The sequence below is a fragment of the Cervus elaphus genome, chromosome 20 (assembly GCF_910594005.1).
Source record: "Cervus elaphus chromosome 20, mCerEla1.1, whole genome shotgun sequence".
Lineage (NCBI taxonomy): Eukaryota > Metazoa > Chordata > Mammalia > Artiodactyla > Cervidae > Cervus > Cervus elaphus.
The window spans coordinates 101,612,533-101,638,349 of record NC_057834.1 but is presented as its reverse complement, the minus strand read 5'-3'; the positions used below and the strand labels follow the sequence as shown (position 1 = coordinate 101,638,349).

Genomic DNA, 25,817 nt, shown 5'->3' with positions numbered 1-25,817 from the left:
CTGCATATTCTTTCAGATGGAGACCCAGTGACACATAGCGGCCTCTGGATTATTGTATATACTGCATCCTGAATGATGCCACCTATTCTTGAAGAGTATTTTCTCTGATGGAGTTTCAGTGTGCTTTAATTAGCTGTTCTGACATTCTATCAAGTTGGCTACTTCATGATGGTGAGGAATCACTGGATTCTACGGTCAACGGCTCACTCTTGCAGCTCCTTCACTGTGAAATGGGTTCCCTGGTCAAATGTTCTGCAATGTCGAAATTCATGCCCATGAATCAAGCACTGTATACACTCTTGGACAGTGGTGCTAACTGAGGCATCTAGAATAAGTATCTATTGCTGTGAAGATGAACTTCTGGCACTCCCAGGACAAAAGAGCTCATCTCACTGATACCAAGTGGCTATTGGTCTCCTTGAGGACTAGTGCCATAGTAGGTCCCAGTGTTGGAGTCAGTGGCCTCCACAGTGTTGTTCTCTGCTGCGGGCAGATTGGATTAGCAGTAAGTTAGACTGACCTTAGTAAGTAGATGTTTATGCTGTGTGGGCCCCTACATAGACACAACTGCTTTGATGCCATAGCAATTTCATTCATGTGCCCTTTGTGTCAATTCTGGAAGGGCCAATAATGAAAGCTGGCTAACGTTAACTAGTCAAGCCCTTTTAAAAAATTTTTTATGGGACAATAGTTGCTTTACAATGTTGTGTTAGTTTCTGCTTTACAGGAAAGTGAACCAGTTGTATGTATACATATAGCTCCTCTTTTTCACCACAGAGCATTAAGTAGAGTTCCCTGTGCTATAAAGTAGGTTCTCATTAGTTATCTATTTTATATGTAATAGTGTATATGTGTCAATCCACATCTCCCAACTCATCCCACCTCTCTCCCCTCCTTGGTATCCATGAGTTTGTTCTCTACATCTGTGTCTCTATTTCTGCTTTGCAAATAAGTTCATATGTATGATTTTTCTAGATTCCACATATAAATAATAATTATATGTTATTTATTTTTCTCTTTCTGAATAGTTGAGTAATTATAACTAATTGGTTCTTCAGTGCCTTTTTCGAGGTAGATGCTCTCTGGTGAGTGTTAACATGTAATACAAAAATCTTTATATTTCATGTCCATTGTCATATGTTCGTTCACATGTCTCCACTGCAGACTTTCTCATCTCTCAAATTCCTGGGGTAGGAATGTTTGAGCTACAGACTACACTTGCTGCAAGTCTCTTTTACACTCCAGTTTCTCCTCAAAACTGGCAGCCTTCCATGTCACAACATCTACTGGCTAGAATATAGTTAATACAGTTCAAGTATTAGGTGTAGATCAGATTGCCTCTAGAACCCCAAAGAAATGTTTTTGGATTTGTGCTTCCAGGAGATAGAAGACACAGCATTTGTCTCTTACTTCAGAGGCGATGTCATGGCTGGCCCCTAGTCAAGGAACTCAAAAACTTCCCTGAAATTGCAGGCCCCTGAGGCTACATGAGTTTTTATCTCCCACTTTCTGACGCTCACATACCTTACCAAGGCCTCCAGCACACAAACCAACTTTTGCTCGTCCTACCAGATCAACATCAGACCAATAATGCTTTGGATCAATGTGATGATATAGATCCTTTGATCTATGTTGTGACAGAGTATGAAGAGTTAACATAGCCCTGGAGCAAAACTGTAAGTGAATCCTGTTGTCCATTTCATGATAAAGTGAACTATTTCTGATCCTCTTTTCTGATTAGTATAGAAAAGAATGCAATCATCAGATCAACGACTGCTTATGACAGAGTTGAGGCCTTCACAATCTGCTTTACCACCAAGTCTAGCAATGCCACTGCAATGGAGCTACTACTTGGTTAAGCTTGCGGAAATCTGTAGTCATTGTCCAGAATCCATGTGGTTTCTGTACGTGTCAGACTGGTGAATTAAATGGAGATAGAATACGGACAAACACTATGCATCCTTATCCTCTTTTTTTTTTCTGTCAAGCTTTTTATTAGGTCAAAATCAGATCTTTTTTCAGATGTGGTATCTGTGAGATAGTCATTTAAATTATTTTCTTGAGTTGCAGTAGAAGAGTATCTAGGAAGCCAAAGTGAAAATGAAAGTCCCTCAGTCCTGTCTGAGCGACCCTATGGACTGTAACCCGCCAGGCTCCTCTGTCCATGGAATTCTCTAGGCAAGAATACTAGAGTGGGTTGTCATGCCCTCCTCCAGGGGATCTTCCCGACCCAGAGAGGGAACCCAGGACTCCTGCATTGCAGGAAAACTCCTTACCATCTGAGCCACCAGAGAAAACCTAGGAAGCCAAATTGGCAAGCAAATGAGAAGGTCCTGATAAACACCCGTTGGATGGCCAAAAATAATTGGGTAAAATGAAGGAGAAGGGGTAATAAGATGGTAAATTCTTAAACTATTCTTGGAGGTCCCTTAGTACTGTTCCCATCAGTTAACTTTCCCTTCTGTAGTAAAATAAACATGAAATTCCCTACCAATTTCATATTATTTTCCTAAGACTACCATAACAAATTACTACAAACTTGGATGGCTTAAAACAACAAAATTTATTCTCTCACACTTTTGGAGGTTAAAACTCTAAAATCAAGGTGTGAACCCCACAGGCAAGAAGCCTTTCTTGCCTCTTCCAGCTTCTAATGTTTATCTGATGCTCCTTCTTTAAACCTTTAATGGTGACTGTATTATTAGTCAGTGTTCTCCAGAGTAACAGAACCAAGAGATTTGTTGTTGTTCAGAGAGATTGTTGTTCAAGAGATTTGTTGTGACTCCATGGATTGTAGCATGCCAGGCTTCCCTGTCCTTCACTATCTCCTGGAGTTTGCTCAAACTCATATCCATTGAGTCAGTGACGCCATCCAACCATCTCATACTCTGTCACCCACTTCTCCTGCCCTCAACCTTCCCCAGCATCAGGGTCTTTTCCAGTGAGTAGCCTCTTTGCATCAGGTGGCCAAAGTATTAGAGCTTCAGCTTCAGCAATGTCCTTTAGTAACAGTTCCAATGAATATTAATGGTTGATTTCCTTTAGGATTGACTGGTTTGATCTCCTAGCTGTCCAAGGGACTCTCAAGAGTCATCTCCAGCACCACAATTTGAAAGCATTCATTCTTTGTATTTAGCCTTCCTTATGGTCAAACTCTTACATCTATACATGACTACTGGAAAAATCAGTAGTTTTATACAGACATTTGTAGGCAAAGCGATGTCTCTGCTTTTTAATATGCTGTTTAGGTTTGTCATAGCTTTTCTTCTGAGGAGCAAGCATCTTTTCATTTCATGACTGCAGTCACTGCAGTGATTTTGGAGCCCAAGAAAGTAAAATCAGTCACTGCTTCCACTTTTTCCCTTCTATTTGCCAGGAAATGATGGGACCAGATGCCATGATACTAGTTTTTTGAATGCTGAGTTTTAAGCCACCTTTTTCACTCTCCTCTTTCACCTTCACCAAGAGGCTCTTTAGTTCCTCTTTACTTTCTACCACTAGAGTGGTATCCTCCACATATCTGAAGTTGTTGATATTTCTCCTGACAATCTTGATTCCATCTGTGATTCATTCAGCTCTGCATTTCACATGATGTACTCTACATATAAATTATTATAAATAAGAAAGGCAACAATATACAGCCTTGATGTACCACTTTTCTAATTCGGAACCAGTCAGTTGTTCCATGTCTAGTTCTAACTGTTGCTTCTTGACACACATATAGGTTCCTCAGGAGACAGGTAAGGTCGTCTGGTACTCCCTTCTCTTTAAGAATTTTCCACAGTTTGTTGTGATCTACACAGTCAAAGGCTTTAGCATAGTCAATGAAGCAGAAGTAGATGTTTTTCTGGAACTCCCTTGCTTTCTCCATGATCCAACAAATGTTGGCAATTTGATCTCTGGTTCCTCAACCTCTTCAAAACCCAGCTTGTACATCTGGAAGTTCTCAGTTCATGTAGTGCTGAAACCTAGCTTGAAGGATTTTGAGCATTACTTTGATAGCATGTGAAATGAGCACAATTGTATGGTAGTATGAACATTCTTAGGCATTGTCCTTCTTTGGGATTGGAATGAAAACAGACTTTTTCCAGTCCTGTGGCCACTGCTGAGTATTCCAAATTTGCTGACATATTGAGTAAAGCACTTTATGAGCACTATCTTTTAGGATTTTAAATAGTTTAGCTGGAATTCCATCACTTCCACAAGCTTTGTTTGTAGTATTACTTCCTAAAGCATGGAATCTTCCTTTGATATCTCAAATTTGAGATCTCTAATCTTTCACATTCTATTGTTTTCCTCTATTTCTTTGCATTGTTTATTTAAGAAGGCCTTCTTAAAAAAAAAAAAAAAAAAGAAGGCCTTCTTATCTCTCCTTGCTATTCTCTGGAACTCTACATTCAGATGGATATATCTTTCCCTTTCTCCCCTGCCTTTCACTTCTCTCCTTTCCTCAACTATTTGTAAAGCCTCCTCAGACAACTACTTTGCCTTCTTGCATTTCTTTTTCTTTGGCTTGGTTTCAGTCACTACCTCCTATACAATACATGTTACCAGCATCTGTCCATACTTCCTCAGACACTCTGTCGACCAGATCTAATCCTTTGAACCTATTCATCACCTCCTCTGTATAATCATAAGGGATAGGATTTAGGTCATACCTAGAGGGTCTAGTGGTTTTTCCTACTTTCTTCAATTTAAGCCTGAATTTGGCAATAAGGAACTCTTGATCTGAGCATGGTCAGTTCCAGGTCTTGTTTTGCTGACTGTATAGAGTTTCTCCATCTTCAGCTGCAAAGAACATGGTCAATCTAATTTCAGTACTGACCATCTGGTGATGTCCATGTGTGGAGTTGTCTCTTGTGTTGTTGGAAAAGGTGTTTGCTGTGACTAGCATATTCTCTTGACAAGACTCTGTTAGCCTTTGCTCTGCTTCATTTTGTACTCCAAGTCGAAACTTGCCTGTTATTCCAGTTATCTCTTGAATTCCTACTTTTGCATTCCAGTCCCCTATGATGTCGTAGTGAAGGGGCTTGCATAACTCAGCAAAGCTATGAGCTAAGCCTTGAAGAACCACCTAAGGTGGACAGGTCATAGAGAAGAGTTCTGATAAAACATGGTCCACTAGAAGAGGAAATGGCAATAGTATTTGCCTGCTCCAGTATTCCTGCCAGGAGAACTCTATGAACAGTACGAAAAGGCAAAAAGATAAGACACTTGGAGATGAGCCTCCAGGTTGAGAGGTGTCCAGTTTGCTACTGGGCTAGAGCAGAGGGCAGTTACTAATAGCTCCAGAAAAAATGCAGTGGCTGAGCCAAAGTGAAAATGACGCTCAGTTGTGGATGTGTCTGGTGGTGAAAGTAAAACCTGATGCTATAAAGAACAATATTGCATTCCAGGTTCAGTTCATGAATGTTAGGTTCATAAATCACAGTAAATTGCATGTGGTCAAGTGGGAGAAGACAAGATTGAACACCAACCTCTTAGGAATCAGTGAACTAAAATGGACAGGCATGGGTGAATTAAAATCAGATGATGGTGAAGAATCTGCCTGCAGTGTGGGAAACCTGGGTTCAATTCCTGGGTTGGGAAGATTCCCTGGAGGAGGGCATGGCAACCCACTCCAGTATTCTTGCCTGGAAAATCCCCATGGATAGAGGAGCCTGGTGGGCTACAGACCATGAGGTTGCAAGGAGTTGGACACGACTGCACAACTAAGCCCAGCACGTTATATCTACTGCTGAGCCAAGAATCCCTTAGAAGAAATGGAGTAGCCCTCACAGTCGGTAAAAGAGTTCGAAATGCAGTTTCTGGGTGCAGCCTCGAAAACAACAGAATGATCTTGGTTTGTTTCCAAGGCAAACCGTTCAACATGGTAATAATCCAAGTTTATGCCCCAACCACTGATGCCAAAGAAGCTGAAGTTGACTGGTTCTATGAAGACCTCCAACATCTTCTAGAACTAATACCAAAACCAAGAGAATAGCCACAGATGAAGAGATGCATACAAACATAGACTTATTCTTAATAAATCTATTTCATAAATACAGGTTTAAATTAATTTTTAGAAAACATTTAAAGAGATTTCTTTGTCTCATGTGACTGTGGAGACTTGGAAATCCAAACTCTGACGGAGGAGACCAGCAGTCTGAAGGCTCAGAGGTGAGTTGCATCTCTAGTCCAAACACGGTCAGCTGACAAACCCGGAAGAGCAGGTGCTGCAGGTGAAGTCCAAAGTCCATCTACCGGTATAATTCCCTCCTGCCCAGGAGAGATCAGCTTTTTGTCCTATCACTTCTCAACTGATTGGACAAAGCCCATATTATGGAGGGCGACCTATTTTACTTAAGCTTACTGATTTAAATCAAAGTCTCATCCAAAAATATCCTCACAGAAATATCCAGAATAATGTTTGACCAAGTATCCAGGCACTACGGCCCAGCCAAGCTGATACATAAAGCTCACCATCACAGTGGTACTAATCTCTGCCTTTGTTTCTGGGATGCGATATTACTTTTGATTCAGTATCTTGAGCTGGGAAAGTAATAGTTTCAGAGGCCTCCTTTTGGTCTTCCCTAATATGATGGTTCTTACTCTGCTTGTCAAGGACTTAAGTGAGTCAGCCTGCTAGGAATGTTAATCCTAATTTTCCCTAAGGTGGGTGAAATTATTGACTGAGTTTATGGACCTAGCAGATCCACCATAAACTGGACTTCAGCCAGCCTGCTTATGTTACTGGGTCCCTTCTCCAACAGGGGATCCTGAGGACACTTTAGGTTTTCAAGTATCAAGACCAGCTTTGAAAATATGTCCAAAGTCCTCAATGTGTGTGCTTTTCCTTTTTCAAGTGTGTAATCATCTAAATATATGGCCGTAGGTCCCTTTAGAGCAGGACTGGGGATATCACTTTAGTTAATACTTGTCATGGTCTTGTAGTCTTCTTCCTCCTTGAGACAACCATCTCTCAGTCACTGAATACTGGGTCTCAAAACTGTCTCAGGTCCAAGAATTGAGCAATGAATCATGAATTTTTATTGGGGCAACTACCCTTATCCTCCTATTTCTCTGCTATTGCCTATTTCTAATTATAGATGTTAAATGGTGCTCTCATTGGTTACCCTTCTATTTTGCCCCTAGGCACACCAAACTATTAGCCATTTTCATAACTTCCTGTGAGTCAGGCTCCCTTGTTGTTTAGTCACTCAGTCAAGTGTGACTCTTTGCTATCACATGGTCTGCAGCCTGCCAGGCTCCTCTGTCCATGGGATTTCCCAGGCAAGAATACTGGAGTTGGGTTGCCATTTCCTCCTCCAGGGGATCTTCCTGACCTGGGGGTTAAACCTGTGTCTCCTGCATTGGCAGGCAAATTCTTTACCCCTGAACCACCAGAGAAGCCCACCAGTTAGTCCAATGTAGCTGGTAGTTATAGTAATGGTTGTTCCTGGTTTGTATTTGCTTGCTTATGTGGCTTATTTTGGAGTGCAATCATCCTCATTGCTATTAACAAGCTGATGTTTGTGATAGCCTCGTCCCTGGCCTGCAAAGAGAGCCACCACTAGACTTTTAATGATTCTGGTGCCTTCCCGATGGCCTTGGAGAATGATGTGTTCTCTGGGCCCTGCTGTGGAAACACAATTTTCTGATGCTCTGGTCCCCTGCTACAAATCCATTACAGCTCACCCCTTCCCACAGCCTCTTTATTCCTTCCTCTACCATCTGCCATGGCAATGCAGGCATTTCCACATCAGCATGCCCAGCACTTTTTCTGAGATTCCAAGATCCAGACTTCCCTAAAGTGAGTGTGCTCCATCCCCTGGGTGGAAGAGAGTCCTTATAATGGTGTTAAATCCCATTTTCCAAGAAAATGTTCCAAGTCAAACAGGCTCTCAGTCTCTCACACTGTGCCTGTTCCTGCATCATTACTTCTCAGCTTCTCATGATCACTCCTTAGGGCATCAAAAGAAATTTGAAATAAGCAGTCACCACCACTACACTTATAGGCATTGTTCTCCTCATATCTTGAAATGCCTACATCTTCAAACTAGAAGCCTCTTTCCCTCTCCCAGGACACATTCCCAGGTCATCATCCGTGAAATCTTTAGCAACTGGGGGGACCACCTTTTGCCAAGGACTATCTATTCCCCACATTGCACTCAGGATGTTGTCCTACTTGCCGGCCAAATATGAGTAAACAGTCCTCAAACCTAATTTTACTGCCTGCTTTCTTGGGCCACTTTTTATTGACTGTGTTAATTAGGCTTCCTACATAGACACAAAGCCAAAATTAGATGTGCAAAAGATATATGGGGGAAGAAACATCTGCAAAGTATAAAGGGAAGGGGAACAAGAGAAGGTAGGACTGGTAAGTGTCCAGAGTAAAGTCTGGACACTTTAAATTACAAAGCAGTTCAGATACCTGTGTAAGGAGAGAGAAGGAGAGAAGATTGGGTAGGAAGAGCCCCGGGTTGCCACTGTATAGCCCTGGGAAAGTCTCGGCCAGGTGATTGAGGGGCCTGGAAAAAGACTGCCCAGAAAGAGTCAGAAAGTGCCTGGCTACAATACCTCTACTGTTTAGTCATTGGCAGGGAGCTTCCTGGGGAGGAGAGTGGCCTCAGCGTGACTGCTGCAGAGCTGGAGGTACAGTGGCTAGCTGGTCTTACACTAACTGAAGGGAGATCTGAGTGGCATACCTCCACACTCAAGTCTAACTAGCAGGAGCAGGAAGAAAAGAAGCCAAGGCCAGGAGGACACATGGAAAATAGATCGAGAGCCTACAAAGGAACTTTGTGGATAATAAGCATGGGCAGGTGCAAATTTATCTCTGTTTACCTGTACATGGGTTTGGTGAGCTGGTTAATGTCACCATAGGCATGAATGAGTCCAGGAGTGTACAGGCCTCCAGGAGAAATGTGCGTTGACAAGGAAGGAGACAAAAAAAAAAATCTATGAAAAGCAGACATAAAAACTAAAAAGACTAGCTTTATGGAACCATTTAATTTAGGAGGAAATCATCCTATAAGCCTCAATATGCCTAGAGGGCAATCATGCTATTATCGAAATCATCACAAAAAGGATAATTCATGTTGAGTATCATCTGTTTTATGAAGTAAATATATACTCCTTAATATGTGCACTTTAATAAGACTTTCAACAAAATGATTTTTTAAATGTCACATAAATGGTAAGTTCCTCCATTCTACACAAAAACCTAATAATAATTTTAAAAGATTTATTTCCATGCCAGATAGCTGGGTTATACTTTATTATCTATCAAATATCATGCTCCCTGTTCCATGGCTTTTTCTATAATTTTATAGCAACCATTTTTTTAAAATTACATATTGATTAAAAGTATACTACTTCCTTAGGCTTCCATAATTCAGTAAGCAGGGTGACAAGAGAGTCAGCTTCAATGGCAAAGAGTACAATTCTTTTTGTATTATTTAATACAATTCAAGGTTCAAGGGAAATGTTTGTAGTTTACATACTAACAATTTTCAAAATATCTTTTGTAACTTTAGAAATAAAAATAAACCTAAATTATAGCAAGTTTGTAAATATTTTAAAGAGTTTAGACAAAACAGAAAGAAAGTTCATAAATGCTATGTTTGGGCTATATTAAAACCAAGAAAAGTAACTTGTACTAACTAACATCATTTAACTGGTGTTAAATTGTGTTTGACATTTAGGGTGGCTCAATGGTAAAAAATCCACCTGCCAAGCCAGCATGTGGATTTGATCCCTGGGTCAGAAAGATTTCCCTAGAGAAGGAAATGGCAACACACTCCAGTCTTCTGGGAAATCCCATGGACAGAGGAACCTAGCAGGCTACAGTCCATGGAGTTGCAGAGTTGGACATGACTTAGCAACTAAACTAAGGTACTGTGTTTTATGTCATAAAGTTAGACATGAGGCTATTACTTGCAGTTTAATTTGGAGTAAAAACATTAATTTCTGTGGTATCATTTGCACTACCATCATCTGATTTATATTGCTAATTATTACCACTATTATGTACTTATATATGAGTAATAGTATTTATAATGCTACCACTGTTATTACTATCGCAACACTTTCACATTCCATTCAGAGGCTACTCTAAATCTAAATGCAGTAAGAAAAGCCATAGAATTAGGATATAGACCTGGGTTGGGTTCTAAATTTGTCTCACATCAGCTGTATGACTTACATTCACTAGGTCAGTTGCCTAATGTATGACACGGGGATAACAATACCCACTCTAAATGGTGGTTTTAAGAATTAAATACATATAAATCACCAACTTTCCACCAAAATCTCCTCACTGTCAGAAGGTGATCTCCTTTCTGCTTCATGGGGAAAAGTAGAGGGTATAAAGTTTATCTCACCAATTCTTTTTCATAGACTTGTCTCTGGTCTTTACCAGTTTCTTGAAGTTGCTCTCATTTAGAGACACCAGGAGCTTCCCAAATGCCAAATCCAGTTACCTCCTTTACAGTCCTAATTCTCTTTGTCCTTTCTGCTGTATTGACATGTTGACCATTCTCCATTTTGAAACGTTTTGATTTCTTGGCTTCTCTGAAGCCTTTCTTTCTAGTTCATTTTCAATATTTTTTTCCTTTCTTACACGGGGTTTCTTTTATGGCTGGTGTGTCATGGAACGTAAGGTCAATAGCAGAAGACAGTGAGTGGTGAGCAGGTTCAGCTTGTGAGCCAAGAAAGAAGTCAAAAAACAAGGTCAATCTTGTGAAGACACAGGAGCCAAGAAGAGGATATGCAGAAGCTGTAAATGAGAGCTGGTGCTAGAGAATGAATCAGGGGCTAGAGAGTGGCCTAAAGTAACTAGAGACAGGAATACAGGGAGCTCTACCTAGTGCAATCCAACTGTTTTTGCCTGATACCTTTTTCACTTTCACCTGGCTTTCTTTTTTTGGGCTGGACACATAAATAGTATAAGCAGAGTCTAACAGGACTACCAAGTACAATACCTTCCACTTATTTTCCTTGTGGCCTTTAAATATTGTCCTCTTTCTTGGACTTCCCTTTCAATATACACACTCAGCCTCAGTGATCTCACCCAACCTTATTTTTAAACTACCTAGGTCTGTTACAAGTTCTAGTCTGTCGACTGGGTATTTTTATCTATATGTCCTGCAGTATTTGAAGCTCAGGTATCTCAATCGAGTTCATCTTTACTTCCTAAACTCTTCCTTCTTTCAGCTGCAGCATTGCCCCCCGCCCCCATCTAATATCTCATATTAGAAATCATGCTATCCTTAACTTCTTTCTCTTTGATGACATTCAATGAGACACCAAGATTTTTTAATTAATAATTATTTTTATTATTATGAATGCCTTTTTATACAGACCTTGAGCTAAGCACCGTAAGCCCTTTATATATCTTACCTCATCTAATCCTCATAATGGCCCTTAATAATAGCCTTATGGGGGCTCTCATTATCTCTGTTTCAGGGATGAAGAATCTGACTTGGCATATTTGAAATATTTACTCATGCTCTACGGGGGCTTCCTTGGTGTCTCAGATCGTAAAGAATCCTCCTGCAATGCAGAAGACCTGGGTTCAATCCATGGGTCGGGAAGATCCCCTGGAGAAGGGAATGCAACCCACTCCAGCATTCTTGCCTGAAAAATCCCACGGACAGAGGAGGCTGGTGGATGACAGTCCCTGGGGTAGCAAAGAATCAGATACAACTTAGTGACTAACACTTCCACTTTTTTTTTTTTCCCCTTTCTCGTGCTTTAAATAACTCACTCCAGTTACAGAGAAATGAATTCAGATATCTTAACTCCAGATCCTACTCTGTCCACTGCTGGATTCTGCTTCTACTTTATTCCACTGTGTTTCTCTCAGAAAAACCTTGTAAGTGCAGTCCCTCCTCCAGCTACAGTTACATACCTGGGCTCCAAGTAGATGGATCTGCATTGGAATCCTGGGGCCCCTGCCTACTGTGTGACTTTAGACAGGTTGCCCTCTCTGCCTTCTATTCCTCATTGGTTAATAAGTATGTGCTATGTCATGAGTTGATTATAGAGTTTACAAAGAAAAAAAAGAAAGCTTAGGTAATACTCTATACACTTAAGACCTATGTGAAAGCTTAATCCACTTGTTATTTTTATTATTCTTCTCCATATAAGTCCTTTGAATGCTTTCACTCTGTCTCAGAAGGCTTCCAGTTGATCTCCCTGACATGATGCCTCTCCATTGTTGTCAGAATTGTTTTTGAAAAAGCTAAGTCTGATCTGATCGTGTAATGTCTCTGCCCGGGAGCCTCTGATATTCCTTTTCTCTATGGGATTGCCTTTCATGCCATACTTAAGCGGTGACTTAAAATGAAATCAACTTCTTAAAATGGAATGACATCTGTTACCTTTCTCAAATATTTCCTGCTACACTCCCCAAAGTAGCACACCTTTTATTGGTACCAGACTTACTGTTCCATGGGCATGCCGGTCCCCTTGATGCTTTCTGGCCTCCCTCTATTCCCTGATTCAGTATTTGCCCCATATCATCGAGAAGACTGTTACCTGTTCTTCAAAACCCCTCAAGATACTTTCCCCTACATCAAAATCAGTCATCTGTCTATGTTGTTAAGAGTATCATATTCATAGTATTTTTCATGCTGAATTTACAAATTCTGAATTTCAATGACTTTCCCCAGGGAAAAGGCCTTTTTTTTTTTTTTAAATAAAAGTCAATCAAATCTGCTGTGCTGTAGAGAGTATCTGGTACATTGTAGGCCCTCAATATATATCACTGAATACATAAACGGTCACTAAAAGTGACTCATTCCTACAGTTTACAAGGCGTTTTCGCATATTTGTTTTCATCACATTGTCATATAAGCCTAAGATTTTGTTTGGATGCCAGGGGCTGTATTGTTATCATTATTAACTGAAACTTATTCAACCTTTCCAACATTTTGCTCAATTGCAGTGCTTTAAAAATAGCCACCAATTATTTTTAAAATAAAGGCAAAAGTGAGCACGCAGCTCCTGTGTTAAGAACAAGGTAATTATATAGCTCATGATAATTACCTGTGGGCATTGGTAAATACCTGTGGGTATTGGTAAATATGTTGCAGCTTGATAATTGTACTTTACTGCAGGATCAGATTGGAGTGTTCCTTGAGTTTATCACAGAAGCTGCTATTTAAAGAGTCAGGCTAAAACCTGGAATGAGAGGGACTCTTGGGAAGTATAGCAGCATTTCCAAGTCTTTGTAATTTCCATCTATTTCTTTTATGTGGCAGTAACAATCAATTCATTTAAATAATTTAAGATCAACAGATTCTATTATTTCCCTGAATTCCTAGAAAACAGTTGAGCCAAAGTAATGAAGGAAGATAGTTGATTTGAAACCTGGACCACTATTTAACAATGAATTAGAACTCATTAGTGGCACATGAAATCAATTTCGCGTGTCACCCTCCTCCCCAGAAATTTTTAAAAGTGGAATAGAATACAATAAAAAAATACTAGAGTATGCTGCTCCATGGAAGGGTATATTGTTCTGTGAAATCTGTTTCAGTTGTATGTATGTGTGTTTACTGGTTTGTAATGTAAAATATGTTTCCCAATGAAAGTGAAAGCTGCTCAGTTGTGTCCAACTCTTTGCAACCCCGTGGACTTTACAGTCCATGGAATTCTGTAGGCCAGAATACTGGAGTGGGTAGCCTTTCCCTTATCCAGGGGCTGTTCCCAACGCAGGGATTGAACCCAGGTCTCCCGCATTGCAGGCGGATTCCTTACCAGCTGAGCCACAAGGGAAGCCCAAGAATACTGGAGTGGGTAGCCTATCCCTTCTCTAGCGGATCTTCCCGATTCAGGAATCGAACTGGGGTCTCCTGCATTGCAGGTGATTCTTTGAGTTATGAGGGAAGCCCTGTATTTCCCAGTATGGGCTATATTTCCCTCTGTGGTATACGTTTCCCACTGGTTTGAGTCAAAAAAGTTTTAAAGTCACCACTCTATAGGACACAGTAATATTGTTCAAGGAGTGGGATCAATTCCATGTAGCCAGTTAATAATATTGGTTTAATAACTTGATAACATTGAATTATGTACCACTTGGGACAAAAAACCCCAATTACATAATTAAAATCCCAAGAGCATAATCAACACCTGATTCATTCACCAGACTTGGCTTCAGAAAACATATTATTAGTTTAAAAAATCAAACCCATCTCAAAGGGATGAACATTCACTACTACAGAAACTGTGCACAAGAATTTGTCATAAATTCTGAAGTCAATACCAAAAAAGCAATTAGAAAAATATTTTCAGCCAAGGCAAAATACTCTAAAATTAGACCCAGATCACTATTTTCCAGGGCAGCTCTGATGTTTCTGCTTGCATATTTATCATATTTAATTCTTGTATAATGTTTTTCTCAAGACTGAGTCCTTATCATATAGAAACTTTTATTATTTCTATATTCTTAATGCCTTTGTATATATTGCCTAGTATGGAAGATACATTTTAAAATGTTTGTCAAGAAAACAGTACTCATTTAGATAAATATATGTTCTCAAACTTAATGACTGACTCAAGGTCCGAGTGAATGCTAAGCCTATTCATGTTTCTTGCTCACTTTAAAGAATATACATCTTAAAGTCTCTCAGCTCTTTGGAATAGCACTTAATTGGTGCTTACAACTCATAACTTTTAATCGAAGAAATAAAATTTAGAAATTCCCTGGAGTCCAATGGTTAGGACTTCTCACTGTCACTGCCAAGGGCCCAGGTTCAACAATCCCTGGTTGGGGAACTAAGATCCCACAAGCAATAAAATTTAAAACCAAAATGAGACATTATTTTGATATCAAACTATCACGGATGCAAGCAGGAAAATGAGCACTCTCTACAGTGTTTATGATGTGGGGAAAACAGAGAAAGGTATTTTGGAAATACATATCAAAAATCTTCATATATCCTTATTTTATAAGTGAAGATATATTGCTTCTAGTTCTTTATGGAAAAATCGTAAATCTGCAAATATGGACACAGGATATTAATCTCAGTGTGGTATACAGTAGACAAAGATGTCTAATACTAGGCAATTAGTGATGTAATTATGGTAATTATCACGAAAAAATAATCTGCAGCCATGAAAAATAATGATGTTCAATTACACTGCCATACAAAGAGGCTCTGAAAGTATACTATAAAAAGCAGATAACAAAGCTGTAAACTCTAGACTATCATTTACATTTTTTATCCGATAAACTCATTAACCATTTTACAGCAAACTATTCAGTGTTTACTTAGTACTTTCACAATATTGGACAACTGTTGCCTCTGTCCAAATCCAAAACATTTTCATCACCCCAAAAGGAAACCTGTATCCATTAAGCAGTTGCTTTCTATTCCCCGTTCCCTCAACCCCTGGTAAATACCTGCTTCAGTTCTGTCTATATGGATTTACTTATGGGAATATTTCATGTAAATGTGATTGTGTAAGGTGACCTTTCTTGTCTGGTTTCTTTCATTTAGCATAATGTTTTGGATGTTTACCCACCTTGTAGCAGTACTTGATTTTTTTCATATAGCTGAGTAATATTCCATTGTGCACATATGCTGGAGAAGGAAATGGCAACCCGCTCCAGTGTTCTTGCCTGGAGAATCCCAGAGACAGAGGAGCCTGGTGGGCTGCCATCTACGGGGTCGCGACTGAAGCGACTTAGCAGCAGCAGCAGTGCACGTATGCTATAGTTTATTCATTAGTAGACCTTATAGGTGGTGCCTACCCTTCGGCTATTGACAATAGTGCTGCTATGAACGTGTGTGTAGTGCGAAATCATTTTAAACATACAAGTATTTGTTGGCAGAGAATAAATGCAGGAATGTTAGCAATCATTATTTTGTGATGGAGATATGACAGCTGAGTCTTTTTATGTTATTAAGAGCGTCGGGGCTTTAGAATTAAGCAACCTGCCTGTTTCTTCACGTGTAAAGTGAGGAAAATAAAACTTACCTAATTGAATTATTGTGAAGAGGAAATGAAACATTTGTACTTAGACGTATGTGGGGACACAAGATAAGTACTGAACACAGAATTTTTTAAAAAATCTTTTTTGTTTTCACTTTTTGGTGACATTTACTGAAAATATTTCACCCCAACGCAATAACATTAATGCTATTAAACAGGCTTTGTTGTTGTTTGAGAGTGTATTTGTATGCCATTAACTTGAAATGCATGTTTCTCTTTGCTCACAGTTATTTGGGCTGGTGCCAGTCAAAGGCTCCCCGGTTGTTTGATGTGATGACATCACTTTGACTTAGTTCTAAAACGTTATTACTCTCCCTCCAAGTTTCAATTAAAATAATGTTCCAAGTAGCGTCTTCTCCAGCCCTCTGCCATAGATCGTCTTCCATTCGTCTTTGTTCGGCACCCCTTTATGCACTGCATATGCAACCATCCAGGTTTTACATTTTAGGAAATGCACAACAGAAACGTAGGGACGGGCCAAGGACACAGGCTTTCTCATAGATACAGCCAGGAAAATACTTTGCGATCAGGTTTTTCCAAATATACAAAATTGCCTCCGGTACATCTTTCTTTGTACTCCCTAGAAAACCTCACATTTTATTTTTCACTGCGAACTTTCATTTCTTTGCCAAACGTGCACACGTTGAGCACGGCGGAAGGGTCGCCGTCCGGGGTGGGGATGGGCCTCCCTCCCCGGGTTTGCAGGCGCTGAGGGCGCGTCTTGAGCCCCGGAGCTATCCCAGCGCGGGAGTTTCGAGGGGAGCTCGGGGACAGTTACGGCGTCACGTGGGGAGGCCGCGCGGGGACAGGCGCTGGGGGCTCGAGTGCCCCGGGGGAAGCCGGTGCCAAAGAGCCGCATACCTAGTGTCCCAGCCTGGGAGTTCCCTGGGGCTTTGCGGGGAGGGGAGCGCGCCCGCCCGCGCCCGCACAGGTGTCCCGGGGGCTGCGCCGAGGCCCTCGCGGGCGGGCGGGAGGGGCGGGCGCTCCAGTGCTCCGGGGCCCGCGGCCCGAGGGGAGGTTCCCGCGAGGTGGTTCTGGGCTCCTCCTCGGCGCTCAGGTTTCCTCTTCCCGCCCGCCGGCTGCCGGCTGCGGCGCCGCCTCCGTCCCCCTTCTCCCTCCCTCCCCGCGGCTGGGCCCGCTCTGCGGCCTCGGCCCGCCTCGCCCCCGCCCGGGCCTCCTCCCGCTCGCTCTCTCCCTTCCCCTCGAGCCTCCGAGGAGCCCGCAGCCGCGGGGCGCCCGGGAAGATGGCGGCGGCGGGAGGCGGCGGCGGCGAAGGGGGCGCGGCGGCGCCGGGGTCGGGGCCGCGCGGGCCGAGCCCCTTCGCCGAGGCGCGCGACGACGCCCGGGGCCCCGTACCCGCGGCGCTGCACCCGGAGGAGGTCGCCGCGCGGCTGCAGCGGATGCGCCGGGAGCTTAGCAACCGCAGAAAAATCCTGGTGAAGAACCTGCCCCAGGACAGCAGCTGCCAGGTACGGGGACGGGCTGCGAGGCGGCGCGTCCCCGGGGGCTCCGGCGCAGCAGAGCTGCCCCTTAGGTGTCCAGGCTGGTGCCCGGCGTCTGCGAGCGGTCCGGGGGAGGAGGGGTCGTGCAGAGTTACGAGCACCGTCCGTGGCTTTTGCAGAGCCCCCCGGTTTCTGCGCCCGCGGTCGCCCCGCGAGGGAGGCACGTTAAGAAACTGAGGCTCGGAGAGGCGAAGGGGCTTCTCCAAGGTCACGGGAACCCGGAGCGCTGTCTCTAAGTCCGGCCGGTTCCAGGATCGTGTGTCGCGGGAGGGGTTTGGGGGAGTAGGTGAAGGAGAGTGGCGGTGGGCTGCGGAGCAGAGTTTGGGTTGGGAGGGGGCGGAAAGCAAGGCTTTGGGAGCCCGTTGAGACGGGCGCGGGGTCCCGCTGGATCCTCGGGACCTGGGCGTGCCATGGGGGGCGGGGTCACGGGAGAGCTAGGAGTGAGTTTTGCTGCTCTTTGGAGCACTTGCCCGAGTTTGCATGAAACAACTCTGTTCCCTCAGTCTGCTAAGACCCTGGTTATAGAGGTTATCGCAGCGCTCTGGGGAGCCTTGCTGCCGTCTTACTGACTCCGACAGGGCTTCAAGATAGGTTTCTCTGCGTCTTTGAACCAAATTAACTGTTGCTTTAAGCTCTGCATCTAATTGACTTTCCACCACCACCCCCGCCCCTGCCTCCTGGATTGCCAAATTAACAGGCTTGTTTGCTCATTGTAAGAAAACTAGAAAACAGAAGGAATCGCGACGGAGGGTGGGAGTGGGATAGAAATCACCTGTATGTTTGATACTTAAAGATAACCGCTGTTAACGTGAAATACTATCTTTCCCTGTGTGCATGCATTTTTTTTAAAACCAAAAAAACCCCGACTTTCTTTGACTGCTCAGGGTTTCTTAATTGTCTAGATGTTCACGTATATTTAACATTTAGCTAGAATTTCTATATTTTGTGGGGATGGGGAGGGTGGGCTGTCCTGGTGGTTGCAGATTTGAGGCAATTTGTGTAGCTCCCTCCTATATTAGGATGCATGGTATTCCGGGGGGCTGCCTATTGATAATTGCAGCGTTCTTCCATTAGATCCGTTAAATAATGAGACCATTGCCTCGCTGCTTTGTAATTAGATCTTACATAGGCATTCACTATAAATGTGAGCATGTAACCTTGTAACCCATATGCATGAAGGGCCATTTTGTTTCAAAAAAGCAATGCAAAAAAGTCTCTGTTAGTATCTGTACATATCTCATCCCTCTTTCAACTCTTTCCATTATTGTCCACTTCCCCTTAGGCGGGTTATGTTTTGTAATGCTGTAAGGACAACTGCAATGGACTGATTTCATTGAAGCAGCTTTCCCATGCCCACGCAAAGACAGGACAGCAAGTGAGCTCAGAAAGAGGGAGACTTGGAAAAGGCAGATGGCATTAAAAAAAAAAAATTGAAGGAATAGTTTTATGTGTAGGTAATCTGGAAGAGAGAGGAGTGTCTTGATTTCCTTTGTAGAATGTCAGTTACTTTTGCTATCACATTTCTTTGAATCAATTCTAAAAATATTTGGACCATAAATTTTAGACATTTCTATTTTTCCTTTGCTGTTGGTATCTTTCTCATATCCCGTCTTAAGAGACTTGGAAAAAAATATATCAGAGTCCAATAAAAGGAATAGTTAATTACTTGTTAGTGATGGAGAGAGGTTTTATGAAAATCACACTGATTTATATCTTTGAGGTAGTCTCCCTCTGTTATGAATTTATGTGTAATCTCAATTTTAGGATTTTCTATAAGATAGATGGAATTTGAGCAAACTCGGGGAGAAAGTGAGGGACAGGGAAGCCTGGCATGCTGCAGTTCATGGAGTTGCAAAGAGTTGGACTTGACTTAGTGACCCAACAACAACGATAAGGTAGTAAGCATAAATTATCAAATGAAATTGGTATAAGATCTCTATATGTAGATGAATCTTTTACTGGCAAGTAAAGTATCTGAAATTTTTATGTTAAATTTTTATGCCAGGTTTTTTGAGAACTGAAGAGTTTCATCTGTAAGCAACAAAACAAGCTGTTTTTAGCACCTGGAATACTAGTTTCCAGACTTGTCCTAGTCTTTATTTTTTGTATGATCATTTCTATAATGAAATATTTTAAGTATTTCTGATAATGCAGTTTTAAAATTTAAACAGATCAGTGTTTGATTACAGATAACATTTGTTTGAATAGTGGTTTGTTTTTTTTTTGCTATTGTCTTCAGTACTTGTACTGTTCCTAGGTTTTCTGATCACAGTCATAACTATCAATGGTCTGTGTTACATAAATTACTAGAGTAGACCAAATATGCTAATTTTTAAAAGCAATTAAAAGACACTTTTTTTTCAGACTAAAGAATTGCTATTTTTACTAGTCCAATAAAATTAACATTTACTTGATCTACTTCTCACGTTGGAATATTTCCATGAATGTGTTCTGCAAAGATTTTGTTTTATGTTTTATTTCCCATAGCAATTCTAATTCTGATTTTACCTAGTGGCTGCATTTTACTGTCAACTTATTAGTGAAGGATTAAGTTTAATTTTATTTTGTATTGTTTAACCAATATCACCTAGATAAACTCCTATTTGCTCCTTATGAAATGACTAACATGGTTAAAAAAAGTTAAAAGACTACTTTTTGTCCAGCTTCTAAGTAATGAGATGTTTTAAATACCCAAATTCTTGTTCTTTTCTAGGAGAAGCTATGTTTATTCATTCATTTATTTGGTAACATCACATTATGGATCAAAGTCATTCCTAACTCGAGTTCTCAAACTGTAGTCATGTTTCTAGAAACGCTGTGTTGGTGATTGATCAGTAGGAGCCCAGTGATTTCTTCTTAACATTTTGAAAACATGGACGTTTTCTTAATTAAACATAGTTTTCTTAAATCTTACTCATGTTTTGTTTAATTTTTGGTATAAGAGATTTACAATAGCATCCCACAGCTATACTCTTCCTATGATTAGAAGACATACAATGTTATTTTTAAGTGGGAGATTTTAAAGGTACAAATATCAAATACCTTACAGTAGTAGAAATACTTGCTCTAAAAAAATGAACACCTTGAGAACTAATAAGTTCTCAAAAGAATAGTCACCATGCCATCAGTCAGGTGCTGCCTGGTGACCATCGTGTGCTTTCTGGAGTCCTCCCAGCCCTCTGTGTTCTCATAGCTTCTACTCTGGTTCATATCCTTTTCATTTCTTGCACAAGTTGTTTCTGTTTGTTGCCTACTCTCATTACTGTGCTATCTTTTATGTTTTAGCCCATCCTGTTATACTTCCCTGAGAGAGCATTCCCAAAGCACAAATATGACCATGTCACTCTCCTATTAAAACAACAAATCTTTGACTCCACATTCCCATTCCCAACACTGATTCTCAAATTTTCCTTCAATTCTCCCTTATTTGTCTCTTTTCCTCAAATTGTAAGGAACAGTGAACCTGAATTAGCCTACTGCAAGAGCGAAATTCCTTTGAAGCTGCATGTTCTGTCTGAAAAATTCACATTGATTTTATGTTCTAGTAAAGTTGGATTTAATATAAAGCAATGACTTAAACTCAGTTAACTTCCTCCAGATCTTTTTTTCATAAACTTGACACTTAAGGAAGATCCACTATCTTTATCCTGTGATTTTCCATACTCTGGTATTACCATGGAATAATACGCAGACATCACTTGAGAAGCATGACATACTAGGATAGAAATGTAAGGCTCTAGCTTTTTGTGACTTGGCCCCTGCCTACATTTCTAGTTTCATTTTTTATTGGTCCTGCCCTGGATTCAACTCTAATTTTTTTAAAGCTACCTCAATCCCTGAGTACTCCATGCCACTGTGGTTTGATATTTATAGTTATGTCTTTGAATGTATGTGTTTGGGAATGTAATTGTAGTGATTGATTTATTATGACTAATATTTACAATAATTACTATCATTATTTATAATGAATAATAACGATGCTGTGAGAACTGGTTCTTATTCACTGTAGCCATTGTGTATATGTGTGTGTCTATATGTGTGAATAATCTTTTGCAACTCTGACTTTAGAATTTTGATTAGTTAAGGTAGTGCCATAATATGTGGATTTTTAAATGTATTTCTTAAATTGTGTATATTTTATGATTAACCTGATTCTGTTTCAGTAGCATTGTTACTAGGGTTTCAAAGTGGAGAAACAGTGGTATTTATTTCCTATATCGTTTTGAGTTCACTCAGTTTTCTTTCTTACGTATCATATGCGTGTATTTTGTCTTTGTTGTATTTATTTTAAAATCTGAAAGACATTGTGTAATCAGAAAATGTGAAGTGCTTGGGCCAATAGCCAGGATTGGTAAATAGAAAAAACACTCTGTTGTCTCACTTTGGGTATTGGTAACTTTCATTTCATGGCAAATAGATGGGGGAAAAAATGGAAACAGTGAGAGACTTTATTTTCTTGGGCTTCAAAATCTCTGCAGATAGTGACCACAGCCATGAAATTAAAAGACATTTGCTTCTTGAAAGAAAAGCTATGACCAACCTAGACAGCATATTAAAAAGCAGAGACGTTACTTTGTCAACAAAAGTCCATCTAGTCAAAGCTATGGTTTTTCCAGTAGTCATGTATGGATATGAGGGTTGGACCATAAAGAAAGCTGAGCGTTAAAGAATTGATGCTTTTGAACTGTGGTGTTGGAGAAAACCCTTGAGAGTCCCTTGGACTGCAAGGAGATCCAACCAATCAATCCTAAAGGAAATTAATTCTGAATATTCATTGGAAGGACTGATGTTGAAGCTGAAACTCCAATACTTTGGCCACCTGATGTGAAGAACTTGACTTATTGGAAAAGAACCTGATGTTGGGAAAGATTGAAGGCAGGAGGAGAAGGGGACGACAGAGGATGAGATGATTGGATGGCATCACCGACTCGATAGACATGAGTTTGAGCAAGCTGTGGGAGTTGGTGATGGACAGGGAAGTCTGGTGTGCTGCTGTCCATGGGGTCACAAAGAGTCAGAAACAACTGAGCAACTGAACTGAAATTTGATTTCAAAGTGCTCTATTATGGTAGTCAATTGAGAAGCTTGATGGTTAATTCATGGAGGCCCATTTGAAAGCATAGCACTTTTTAGAATAGCAAACTACCAAATGTAGGAAACTCTGGTTGATTTTCTCCTTAAATGTTATCTATTCCCACTTTTCTTTTATGATAGTCAGAAAATAATAGAGTTTTCTCACATGCTTTGTGTTCTTTAACTGTGGGATTTAAAAATATACCTTATTTGTTTTCTCTAACAATATATTCAGTAATTATTGCCTCATTTTAAGCTGGAGCTATTATTCATCACTTTTTCCTGACAATACTAGGATGTTTTTACATTATGAAATCATTCTTTTTCTTACTGAGGATGTCATTTTGCTTACTTCAAAAGTTACTTTTCTTAGTGTACTGGTTTCTACTACTAAAAAGTTACCTATCGCATTTTCTTTTTTTAGTGTAATTACAGTTGACTTAGGGGTTCTACATATTTCCTGTGTCCCAGTGTAACAAGGACACTGAAAGCTGCTAAAAGAATATATTTCTACATTTCTGGGACACCACTGGCTCAGTGAGCTTCTAGTCTTGGCAGAAATTCTTAAAAAGTGTTTCAGCAATGCTTATTCTTGCTCTAAAAACACATTTGAGAAGAGGAGTATTTTGTGGTCAGCATCACAATGCCGAGTGGTAAGGAGCAGTCTAGAGAAGTTTCAGGTGATTTATAGACCACTCCCTAGTTAATGAATGAGTTATGCTTGTAAGTCATTTTTGGACTTGCAACATAGAAGGGATATAGTAGGTGGTAATTAGCTTTGCTGGTTAGCATTTTAACATTTATTTAAGCTATGATGCTTCTAAAGTGTAAGATTACTCTAAATAGTACAATAATATCTGGCTAGCTTTGTGCTAGAGCAGAGACTTCCAGCTTCCAGTCATTGATGGGTGCACCTGTGTCTTATGTGAGATGCTCAAGAAGGGGCTGCATTTAAGAGAACTGTTCTGTAAATAAATAAGATTCAGAAGATCAGAAGCAGCATTAAATGAGATCAACTCCAATCAAAGGCTGTTGCTGCTAATAGGGTTACTAACCCCCTGAGTTTTGTCTCTTGATTGTTCTATTTGCACTTACTGTCCCTTAAGGGTCTCCGGGGCTCATGTCTCATCTGTGGGCAGAAAGCTTTGTGCTTAGCCCAGCTAGAACAGGCTAATGAAAGAATATTAAAATAGAAATACAGAAAACCAAATCATCTGTAAATTTAAAGATCTGTAATTGCTTACTAGAAATCCTGGGTGTGTTTTTACTTCGTTTGCCTGAGAAGCAGTTGCCTTACTCACAGGGGACAGCGTTCAGGGAGGGTTACTGAATGAGAAGTGGGAAGATCAGGCCACTTAGAACATGTGTCTGTATTATCAGCTTTGGCTCATGATTATCTGCAGAAGACCATCCTTGGTTGCTATACCGAATATCTTCCACTTGTTTCTCCAGACCTTTCTCCACCCTTATCACCTGCTTTGTGTCCTTGGAGGCTGACTTTACTCTGGGTTGCACTAACAGGGCTCTCCTATTCTCTGGCTTCTGATTGCATTGGCCAAACCTCTAGGGGGAGATCAAAGGGTGGAGGAGGGAGAGAGTGAGGCATTTATTCACCCAGGTCCCTATCTTCCAGGTTACCTGGGGCTTGGTTGTTTCCTCTGTCAAAGGTCACAGTTTCTTTCCAGTGGGTCTCTACATGCAACCAGAGGTGGCTCAGCTGGTAAAGAATCCGCCTGCAATGCAGGAGACTTGGGTTCAATCCCTGGGTTGGGAAGATCCCCTGGAGAAGCGAATGGCAACCCACTCCAGTATTCTGGCCTGGAGAATTCCATGGACTACATAGTCCATGGGGTCGCAAGGAGTCAGAACACGACTGAGCGGCTTTCACTTTCATTCAACTAGGCTACCTGCGTGGTTGTAATCACTCCCCTTGCCTTATTAGGCCTGGGGGTTGTAGTGGACTGGCGGTTGCTAACCATGGGCTTTCTGTGAACTTCTGAAGATAGTTTCTTTCAAAAATTCTCTCCAGCTACTCAGGTTTTGAGCGTGCCATCTGTTTCTTGCTCAGCCCCTGATGCTGTTGCCTACCTTCTCAGTCTCCTTTTTTCTTCTTGTTTTTCTTAATAGCACCCAGATCTTTCTCTGAGGACCTACCTCTCCCTTATTTAGTGATGTGGTTTGACTGGGTTTGCTCTCTGTTCCCATCTGTGCAAGTGACATAACCAATGAACGAAATTCTTCACTTCTGCCATTGGGATTGTTTAAAGGATGGGCAGTAACCTGGACCTATGCCAGTCAACACAGGGTAGTCCCTTGGCCACGGTGATTATTTCAGCCTAGTATAATAAAGAAGCTTAGGACTTTGGTTGTTAAGGTAAATAATTCTTTCTTTGCATGGAATATGAATGCAGAGACTCATTGCTCTGATTCAGCTGACATTATGAGGACAAAGCAGACATCCAAAGGAGAATTGACCTGAAAAGAAAAAAAGAAGGAAGGAAAGAGCAGAGAAGCTGAGCTAGAACCCTGGTCAAACTGTGTCTAACACTTGACCTACCTTTGAATTTCTTAGTTATGTAAGACTCTAACTTCCCTTCTCCTCCTACCCTCAATCTTTCCCAGCATATCAGGGTCTTTTTCAATGAGTCAGCTTTTCTCATCAGGTAACCAAAGTATTGGGGCTTCAATATCAGTCCTTCCAAAGCATATTCAGAGTTGATTTCCTTTAGGATTGACTGGTTTCATCTCCTTGCTCTCTAAGGGACTCTTGAAAGTCTTCTCCAGCACCACAGTTGGAAAGCATCATTTCTTTGGTGTTCAGCCTTCTTCATGGTCCAACTCCCACATCCATATATGACTACTGGAAAAAGCATAGCTTTGACTATACGGACCTTTGTTGACAATCTGTTGGCAAAGTGATGTCTCTGCTTTTTAATATGCTGTCTAGGTTTGTCATAACTATTCTTTTTCCAAGTGGATCTTATGTTATTACAACCAGTAGTATCCTAAATAATACAGAATTTTAATTTAAAAAACATGAAACCTTAGTGGAAAGGATGGTAGAAGATGTTTTATCTAACCCTTTTGTTGAATAGTGTGTTAGTTGCTCAGTCTTATCTGACTCTTCACAACCCCATAAACTGTAGCCCACCAGGCTCTTCTGTCTATGGAATTCTCCAGGCAAGAATATTGGAGTGGGTTGCCCTGCTCTCCTCCAGGAGATCTTCCCGACTCAAGGATTAAACTCAGGTCTCCTGC

The 25,817-nt window shown here is 41.0% G+C and overlaps 1 protein-coding gene across 7 annotated transcripts in view; it reads left to right on the top strand.

Annotated features, from left to right (window-relative positions):
- Positions 1-17,094: 17,094 nt before the first annotated feature.
- RAVER2 (ribonucleoprotein, PTB binding 2) overlaps positions 17,095-25,817 on the top strand; it is a 139,826-nt gene continuing 131,103 nt past the window's right edge. For all 7 annotated transcript variants that reach the window (XM_043878825.1, XM_043878821.1, XM_043878824.1 and 4 more), the window contains exon 1: positions 17,095-17,453. In XM_043878825.1, coding sequence (XP_043734760.1) covers positions 17,229-17,453 — 225 coding nt within the window. In that variant the 5' untranslated portion in view covers positions 17,095-17,228. The remainder of the gene's footprint in view (positions 17,454-25,817) is intronic.